General features: G+C 51.8%; 1 protein-coding gene across 9 annotated transcripts in view; it reads right to left on the bottom strand.

Annotated features, from left to right (window-relative positions):
* Positions 1-6,968: 6,968 nt before the first annotated feature.
* Positions 6,969-10,183, bottom strand: part of LOC124043212 (protein PALS2-like) — a 58,025-nt gene continuing 54,810 nt past the window's right edge. For 8 of the 9 annotated variants that reach the window (XM_046361531.1, XM_046361535.1, XM_046361534.1 and 5 more), the window contains 3 exons: positions 8,254-8,456; positions 7,849-7,977; positions 6,969-7,634 (listed from right to left, as the gene is read on the bottom strand). In XM_046361531.1, coding sequence (XP_046217487.1) covers positions 7,458-7,634; positions 7,849-7,977; positions 8,254-8,456 — 509 coding nt within the window. In that variant the 3' untranslated portion in view covers positions 6,969-7,457. The remainder of the gene's footprint in view (positions 7,635-7,848; positions 7,978-8,253; positions 8,457-10,183) is intronic. The other variant, XM_046361527.1, reaches the window with a different exon arrangement.

The following is a 10,183-nucleotide window of genomic DNA, read 5'->3' on the forward strand; positions in this document are numbered from 1 at the left end:
AGTGTTGACCCTTCTTTTTCAAGACCTCTGCAATCCGTCCTGGCATGCTGTCAATTAACTTCTGGGCCACATCCTGACTGATGGCAGCCCATTCTTGCATAATCAATGCTTGGAGTTTGTCAGAATTTGTGGGTTTTTGTTTGTCCACCCACCTTGAGGATTAGAACAAGTTTTCAATGGGATTAAGGTCTGGGGAGATTCTTGGCCATGGACCCAAAATATTGATGTTTTGTTCCCTGAGCCACTTAGTTATCACTTTTGCCTTATGACAAGGTGCTCCATCATGCTGGGAAATGCATTGTTCGTCACCAAACTGTTCCTGGATGGTTGGGAGAAGTTGCTCACGGAGGATGTGTTGGTACCATTCTTTATTCATGTCTGTGTTCTTCGGCAAAATTGTGAGTGAGCCCACTCCATTGGCTGAGAAGCAACCCCACACTTGAATGGCCTCAGGATGCTGGACTGATGGTAGCACTCACCTTGTCTTCTCCGGACAAGCTTTTATCCGGATGCCCCAAACAATCGGAAAGGGGATTCATCAGAGAGAATGACTTTACCCCAGTCCTCAGCAGTCCAATCCCTGTACCTTTTGCAGAATATCAGTCTGTCCCTGATGTTTTTCCTGGAGAGAAGTGGCTTCTTTGCTTCCCTTCTTGACACCAGGCCATCCTCCAAAAGTCTTTGCCTCACACCTGCCTGCTGCCATTCCTGAGCAAGCTCTGTACTGGTGGTGCTCCGATCCCACACCTGAATCAACTTTAGGAGATGGTCCTGGCGCTTGCTGGACTTTCTTGGGCTCCCTGAAGCCTTCTTCACAACAATTGAACCGCTCTCCTTGAAGTTCTTGATGATCCAATAAATGGTTGATTTAGGTGCAATCTTACTGGCAGCAATATCCGTGCCTGTGAAACCCTTTTTGTGCAAATCAATGATGACGAAACATGTTTCCTTGCAGGTAACCATGATTAACAGAGGAAGAACAATGATTCCAAGCACCACCCTCCGTTTGAAGCTTCCAGTCTGTTATTCAAACTCAATCAGCATGACAGAGTGATCTCCAGCCTTGTGCTTGTCAACACTCACACCTGTGTTAACAAAAGAATCCCTGACATGATGTCTGCTGGTCCTTTTGTGGCAGGGCTGAAATGCAGTGGAAATGTTTTTTGCGGATTCTGTTCATTTGCATGGCAAAGAGGGACTTTGCAATTCATCTGATCACTCTTCATAACATTCTGGAGTATCTGCAAATTGCCATCATACAAACTGAGGCAGTAGACTCTGTGAAAATGAATATTTGTGTCATTCTCAAAACCTTTGGCCATGACTGTACACTCAATGAATTTTGTATTTTTGGAGACACTTATAAAAAGCTGTAAGAGAATCTACTCCAGAATAGATTTTCAGAAACTTTAATGTGTTTGGAAAGAAATTGAATGCCGAAGTCATTTGTGATTGAGTCGACATACCATTTACCGTGAACACAGTCTCCACTAAAGCAGGAGAATTGCCTTAAAATGTAAAGCTGAACTTATGCAATGCGGATTGAATAAAGCCCTCACAGTATATTACCTCTACATTTAATGTAGAAGTGTTTATAAATATATTATATTCTTATTTTACAATACAAGTGACTCAAATGACACAATGCATAATTTTGTACTGAAGAATGTTTGTTTCAAATGCTTGTTTTGTTTTTCACGTTTTGTGTTTGCTTTTCATGTATTGTGCAATTGATGTGTATATAGTTACAGGTAACTGCCAAAATAAAGGAAACATCAACATAAAGTGCCTTAATATAGTATTGGTCCACCGCAATCCAGAACAGTTTCAATGTGCCTTGGCATGATTCTACAAGTGTCTGGAACTCTATTGGAGGGATGTGACACCATTCTTCCACCAGAAATGTCATCATTTGGTGTTTTATTTTATGGTGGTGGAAAACGCTGTCTCAGGCGCCACTCCAGAATCTTCCATGAGTTTAATTGGGTTGAGATCTGGTGTCTTGAGACGACCACGGCATATGGCTGACATCGTTTTCATGCTCAACAAACCTTTCAGGCACATCTTGTGCCCTGTGGGTGGGGGCATTGTCATCCTATGGGGGCATAGCCATGGTAGCCAAAATATCCAGCATTTTTATACATGACCCTAAGCATGATGGGATGTTTATTGCTTAATTAACTCAGGAACCACACATGTGTGGAAGCACCTGCTTTAAATATGCTTTGTATCCCTGTTTGTATTATCTTGGCAGTTACCTGTCTATTGCCTCTAAGACAGGAAGTCAAAGCATATTGCTATTTGTGTAAGATTATGCAGCTTTTAATAATATAATCATGTTGCATTTCATCATTTCACAGTTCTACGTAGTTGCAATGCTGCCACTAAACTATGCATTCTGTGTTTTTAATCAAATGTACTGTATATTTATGAACCATCCATTGTCTCTGAATGGTGTTAAATATGAACTAAACATGGCCATTACCCAAAACAACAAAGGACAAATACTTTCCAGATGAATTTCTGTCAATTTAATGTAACAATGTATTGCTTTAGAGATGTATTTCACAACACAAGGTTGTTGTAGGACACCAGTTGGGACTTTGTTCAGAATGACCACAGAAAACAGTCAGAATATAGTATTTGGGTTACAGCACAGGAGGGCTTTGGTGCTTTGACACCGGAGGAGGACTGTGGGAGACACCGGAGGACTGTGGGCTTTGGTGCTTTGACACCGGAGGAGGACTGTGGGAGACACCGGAGGAGGACTGTGGGAGACACCGGAGGAGGACTGTGGGAGACACCGGAGGAGGACTGTGGGAGACACCGGAGGAGGACTGTGGGAGACACCGGAGGAGGACTGTGGGAGACACCGGAGGAGGACTGTGGGAGACACCGGAGGAGGACTGTGGGAGACACCGGAGGAGGACTGTGGGAGACACCGGAGGAGGACTGTGGGAGACACCGGAGGAGGACTGTGGGAGACACCGGAGGAGGACTGTGGGAGACACCGGAGGAGGACTGTGGGAGACACCGGAGGAGGACTGTGGGAGACACCGGAGGAGGACTGTGGGAGACACCGGAGGAGGACTGTGGGAGACACCGGGGGAGGACTGTGGGAGACACCGGAGGAGGGCTTTGGTGCTTTGACACCGGGGGAGGACTGTGGGAGACACCGGAGGAGGACTGTGGGAGACACCGGAGGAGGACTGTGGGAGACACCGGAGGAGGACTGTGGGAGACACCGGAGGAGGGCTTTGGTGCTTTGACACCGGGGGAGGACTGTGGGAGACACCGGAGGAGGACTGTGGGAGACACCGGAGGAGGACTGTGGGAGACACCGGAGGAGGACTGTGGGAGACACCGGAGGAGGGCTTTGGTGCTTTGACACCGGAGGAGGACTGTGGGAGACACCGGAGGAGGACTGTGGGAGACACCGGAGGAGGACTTTGGGCTTTGACACCGGAGGAGGACTGTGGGAGACACCGGAGGAGGACTGTGGGAGACACCGGAGGAGGGCTTTGGTGCTTTGACACCGGAGGAGGACTGTGGGAGACACCGGAGGAGGACTGTGGGAGACACCGGAGGAGGGCTTTGGTGCTTTGACACCGGAGGAGGACTGTGGGAGACACCGGAGGAGGACTGTGGGAGACACCGGAGGAGGGCTTTGGTGCTTTGACACCGGGGGAGGACTGTAGGAGACACCGGAGGAGGACTGTGGGAGACACCGGAGGAGGACTGTGGGAGACACCGGAGGAGGACTGTGGGAGACACCGGAGGAGGACTGTGGGAGACACCGGAGGAGGGCGGAGGAGGACTTTGACACCGGGGGAGGACTGTGGGAGACACCGGAGGAGGACTGTGGGAGACACCGGAGGAGGACTGTGGGAGACACCGGAGGAGGACTGTGGGAGACACCGGAGGAGGGCTTTGGTGCTTTGACACCGGAGGAGGACTGTGGGAGACACCGGAGGAGGACTGTGGGAGACACCGGAGGAGGACTGTGGGAGACACCGGAGGAGGACTGTGGGAGACACCGGAGGAGGACTGTGGGAGACACCGGAGGAGGACTGTGGGAGACACCGGGGGAGGACTGTGGGAGACACCGGAGGAGGACTTTGGGCTTTGACACCGGGGAGGACTGTGGGAGACACCGGAGGAGGACTGTGGGAGACACCGGAGGAGGACTGTGGGAGACACCGGAGGAGGACTGTGGGAGACACCGGAGGAGGGCTTTGGTGCTTTGACACCGGAGGAGGACTGTGGGAGACACCGGAGGAGGACTGTGGGAGACACCGGAGGAGGGCTTTGGTGCTTTGACACCGGAGGAGGACTGTGGGAGACACCGGAGGAGGACTGTGGGAGACACTGGAGGAGGACTGTGGGAGACACTGGAGGAGGACTGTGGGAGACACCGGGGGAGGACTGTGGGAGACACCGGAGGAGGGCTTTGGTGCTTTGACACCAGGGGAGGACTGTGGGAGACACCGGAGGAGGACTGTGGGAGACACCGGAGGAGGACTGTGGGAGACACCGGAGGAGGACTGTGGGAGACACCGGAGGAGGAGGGCCGGAGGTGACTTTGACACCGGGGGAGGACTGTGGGAGACACCGGAGGAGGACTGTGGGAGACACCGGAGGAGGACTGTGGGAGACACCGGAGGAGGACTGTGGGAGACACCGGAGGAGGACTGTGGGAGACACCGGAGGAGGGCTTTGGTGCTTTGACACCGGGGGAGGACTGTGGGAGACACCGGAGGAGGACTGTGGGAGACACCGGAGGAGGACTGTGGGAGACACCGGAGGAGGACTGTGGGAGACACCGGAGGAGGGCTTTGGTTGACACCGGGGGAGGACTGTGCTTTGACACCGGAGGAGGACTGTGGGAGACACCGGAGGAGGACTGTGGGAGACACCGGAGGAGGACTGTGGGAGACACCGGAGGAGGACTGTGGGAGACACCGGAGGAGGGCTTTGGTGCTTTGACACCGGGGGAGGACTGTGGGAGACACCGGAGGAGGACTGTGGGAGACACCGGAGGAGGACTGTGGGAGACACCGGAGGAGGACTGTGGGAGACACCGGAGGAGGACTGTGGGAGACACCGGAGGAGGACTGTGGGAGACACCGGAGGAGGACTGTGGGAGACACCGGAGGAGGACTGTGGGAGACACCGGACAGGAGGACTGTGGGAGACACCGGAGGAGGACTGTGGGAGACACCGGAGGAGGACTGTGGGAGACACCGGAGGGGAGACACCGGAGGAGGGCTTTGGTGCTTTGACACCGGGGGAGGACTGTGGGAGACACCGGAGGAGGACTGTGGGAGACACCGGAGGAGGACTGTGGGAGACACCGGAGGAGGACTGTGGGAGACACCGGAGGAGGGCTTTGGTGCTTTGACACCGGGGGAGGACTGTGGGAGACACCGGAGGAGGACTGTGGGAGACACCGGAGGAGGACTGTGGGAGACACCGGAGGAGGACTGTGGGAGACACCGGAGGAGGGCTTTGGTGCTTTGACACCGGAGGAGGGCTTTGGTGCTTTGACACCGGGGGAGGACTGTGGGAGACACCGGAGGAGGACTGTGGGAGACACCGGAGGAGGACTGTGGGAGACACCGGAGGAGGACTGTGGGAGACACGGAGGGGAGACACCGGAGGAGGACTGTGGGAGACACCGGAGGAGGGCTTTGGTGCTTTGACACCGGAGGAGGACTGTGGGAGACACCGGAGGAGGACTGTGGGAGACACCGGAGGAGGGCTTTGGTGCTTTGACACCGGAGGAGGACTGTGGGAGACACCGGAGGAGGACTGTGGGAGACACCGGAGGAGGGCTTTGGTGCTTTGACACCGGGGAGGACTGTGGGAGACACCGGAGGAGGACTGTGGGAGACACCGGAGGAGGGCTTTGGTGCTTTGACACCGGAGGAGGACTGTGGGAGACACCGGAGGAGGACTGTGGGAGACACCGGAGGAGGGCTTTGGTGCTTTGACACCGGGGGAGGACTGTGGGAGACACCGGAGGAGGACTGTGGGAGACACCGGAGGAGGACTGTGGGAGACACCGGAGGAGGACTGTGGGAGACACCGGAGGAGGACTGTGGGAGACACCGGAGGAGGGCTTTGGTGCTTTGACACCGGAGGAGGACTGTGGGAGACACCGGAGGAGGACTGTGGGAGACACCGGAGGAGGACTGTGGGAGACACCGGAGGAGGGCTTTGGTGCTTTGACACCGGAGGAGGACTGTGGGAGACACCGGAGGAGGACTGTGGGATAGTATTGTTTCGTGCCACATCAACTAATTAAAAAACGTCAAGCACCTTACATACAGATCAGGGTAGATAGTGAATGGTAAAAGCAGGATGTAGTCTGTTCAACATAGAAAACACAAAGCAAAGGATCATGGGAGACAAAAAGAGTCACTAAGCTAAAAATGATCATCATAGCCACAAAAGACAGTGAATCCTACGGTAGTAAAAGAAAGACGAAGAAACACCGTGTTTAAATGCTGATATTCAATAGTACAATGTAAAGTGTAAAGCCCTTTTCCTTTCATTCTATTTGTAGGATATGTGAGGGATTGAAATTCAGACAAGTTCATTTTTGCTGAGGTCACAATTCTAAAGAGGTAAATACAAACGTCAGGGGGTAGCTTAACACTGTAGGGTATTTGGGGGGGGGTCTACGACAATCACACAAGGGGTGTCCACAGGATTTGGTCTGAGACACACTAGTTGTCATAGCAATGACATGCGCCGTAAAAAGGTTTCCTTGGCAACACTGCTCAGAGTTCTGGAATATTGCATAGTGTCTCATCTTCATTATTGACCTGTGTTGATATAACAATAATAAATACTCTTTCTAGAGCAGTCCCCAGACAAGAAGAGAAAACATCATTCGTTCTCAGGGATACAACTACAAAAAAACTAACGTAAAAACAAATCAATTAAAAAATATGGCTCAAATGTTTGGCCTTGATGTTTATTTTTTCATGTTTTTGAATTCCAGGTTGGTATGAATAGAAAGATTGTTCGTAAAAAGTTACAAAATACCAAAATATATAAGAAGTCTTTCCCTTCGAGTTTCCTGAAGAAAACAGTTGCAATGTGTGCAGGAAGTAAGGAGAGAGGAGGAGGCGCTTGGTTTGGTTGGTCCCCCCCCCCCCCCCCCCCCGTCAGAGTACCACAGATTACCAACCCCTTTTCTCATGTCCTTTCCCCTGCCTCGGTGGTTGAACACACACAGTCAAGTTGACCCAGTCAGACAGTGTCCGGTTGGGTTTCAGTAGACCCAGTTAGACAGTGTCCGGTTGGGGTTCAGTAGACCCAGTTAGACAGTGTCCGGTTGGGGTTCAGTAGACCCAGTCAGACAGTGTCCGGTTGGGGTTCAGTAGACCCAGTCAGACAGTGTCCGGTTGGGGTTCAGTAGACCCAGTCAGACAGTGTCCGGTTGGGGTTCAGTAGACCCAGTTAACGGGGACCCACTGTGGTTCGGAGCAGAGTTTGTCGACGGCAGCCTGTAGCGTCTCGAAGGCGCGATCCAGGTTGTCGTTGGTGATGATGAGGTCGAAGTAGTGGTTGTAGGCCCTCTGGATACGAGCACTCTCATCAACAGTCTTCCTCAGATCCACATCCTGACAGAGACAGAGTGTGTGTGTGAACCTTACTGTGATGCAGTATGGGTAACAAGTACACTATGTGAGTGTTGTATGTTCTAGCAAGATAATGTTCCATAAAAACCTGTGTTACGCCCTGAAATCATATTACAATGGAAGGATACCAGAAAGCAACATGTGAAAATACTCTAGGAATAAGTGGTTGTGTCTATGCCCAGGAAAAGGTCCTGACCGTGAGTTGTTTGGTGGTGATTCCGGCGTCCACCGTAGCTTTGTGCATGGCCTTGAGCGTCTCATACTCTGGTGCTGCGATGAACACCACATACGGCATGAACTCTGCTGTCTTTAGTACCTTCAGAGCCTACTGTCCAGACAGAGAGAGGGTCAGTGAACCAGCTAGAGATGACAAACACATCCAACAGAGAGACAGACATCTGCAGACAGATAGACAGACACACACGGACAGGAAGGCAGGCTGACAGAGAGACAGGCAGATATCCACAGACAGGCAGGAAACCACAGGCACATATGTACAGTATCTCATACTAGGATTCTATCTGGAATTGAAAGGTGTTGTTTTACAGTAAAACTATGTTGCACTTTTTAAATGCACTACAACGTTTGATTTGATTGTGACCTGTGGGTTGACGTCCAGGATGCAGGTTCGTCTCGTGTCCACCACCTCGTGGATGGAGTCCATCTTGGTTCCGTAGAGGTTCCCGTCGTACTCGCCGTGCTCCAGGTAACGGCCCGCCTTCACGTCCGCCTCCATCTCCGTCCGTGTTACGAACTGGTATGAGTTACCGTCCAGCTCATCGTCACGGGGACGCCGGGAGGTGACTGAGGAAGGAGCGGTGGATGGAAGAGAGGAGTGACAAGAACAGAGAGACAGTTAGAGAGAAGGAAGAGGGAGGAGAGAGAGACAGTTAGAGAGAAGGAAGAGGGAGGAGAGAGAGAGACAGTTAGAGAGAAGGAAGAGGGAGGAGAGAGAGACAGTTAGAGAGAAGGAAGAGGGAGAGAGAAGAGACAGTTAGAGAGAAGGAAGAGGGAGAAAGAGAGAGACAGTTAGAGAGAAGGAGGGAGAGGAGACAGTTAGAGAGAAGGAAGAGGGAGAGAGAGAGACAGTTAGAGAGAAGGAAGAGGGAGGAGAGAGAGAGACAGTTAGAGAGAAGGAAGAGGGAGGAGAGAGAGACAGTTAGAGAGAAGGAAGAGGGAGGAGAGAGAGACAGTTAGAGAGAAGGAAGAGGGAGGAGAGAGAGAGACAGTTAGAGAGAAGGAAGAGGGAGGAGAGAGAGAGACAGTTAGAGAGAAGGAAGAGGGAGGAGAGAGAGACAGTTAGAGAGAAGGAAGAGGGAGGAGAGAGAGACAGTTAGAGAGAAGGGAAGAGGGAGGAGAGAGAGACAGTTAGAGGAGAGAGAGACAGTTAGGGAAGGAAGAGGGAGGAGAGAGACAGTTAGAGAGAAGGAAGAGAGAGAGAGACAGTTAGAGGGAGGAAGAGAGGAGAGAGAGAGACAGTTAGAGAGAGAGAAGGAAGAGGGAGGAGAGAGGGAGGGAGAGACAGTTAGAGAGAAGTTAGAGAGAAGGAAGAGGAGAGAGAGAGACAGTTAGAGTTAGAAGGAAGAGGGAGGAGAGAGAGAGACAGTTAGAGAGAAGGAAGAGGGAGGAGAGAGAGAGACAGTTAGAGAGAGAAGGAAGAGGGAGAGGAGAGAGACAGTTAGAGAGAAGGAAGAGGGGGAGAGAGAGACAGTTAGAGAGAAGGAAGAGGGAGGAGAGAGAGACAGTTAGAGAGAACAGTTAGAGAGAAGGAAGAGGGAGAGAGAGAGACAGTTAGAGAGAAGGAAGAGGGAGGAGAGAGAGACAGTTAGAGAGAAGGAGGGAGAGAGGACAGTTAGAGAAGGAAAGAGGGAGAGAGAGACAGTTAGAGAGAAGGAAGAGGGAGGAGGAGAGAGACAGTTAGAGAGAAGGAAGAGGGAGGAGAGAGAGACAGTTAGAGAAGGAAGAGAGGAGGAAGAGAGAGAGAGACAGTTAGAGAGAAGGAAGAAGAGGGAGGAGAGAGAGACAGTTAGAGAGAAGGAAGAGGGAGGAGAGAGAGACAGTTAGAGAAGGAAGAGAGGGAGGAGAGAGACAGTTAGAGAGAAGGAAGAGGGAGGGAGAGAGAGACAGTTAGAGAGAAGGAAGAGGGGAGGAGAGAGAGAGACAGTTAGAGAGAAGGAAGAGAGGAAGGAAGAGAGGAAGGGAGGAGAGAGAGACAGTTAGAGAGAAGGAAGAGGGAGAGAGAGAGACAGTTAGAGAGAAGGAAGAGGGGGAGAGAGAGACAGTTAGAGAGAAGGAAGAGGGAGGAGAGAGAGAGACAGTTAGAGAGAAGGAAGAGGGAGGAGAGAGAGACAGTTAGAGAGAAGGAAGAGGGAGGAGAGAGACAGTTAGAGAGAAGGAAGAGGGAGGAGAGAGAGACAGTTAGAGAGAAGGAAGAGGAGGAGAGAGAGACAGTTAGAGAGAAGGAAGAGGGAGGAGAGAAGACAGTTAGAGAGAAGGAAGAGAGAGAGAGACAGTTAGAGAGAAGGAAGAGG

The sequence above is a fragment of the Oncorhynchus gorbuscha genome, linkage group LG09 (assembly GCF_021184085.1).
Source record: "Oncorhynchus gorbuscha isolate QuinsamMale2020 ecotype Even-year linkage group LG09, OgorEven_v1.0, whole genome shotgun sequence".
Taxonomy (NCBI): Eukaryota; Metazoa; Chordata; class Actinopteri; order Salmoniformes; family Salmonidae; genus Oncorhynchus; species Oncorhynchus gorbuscha.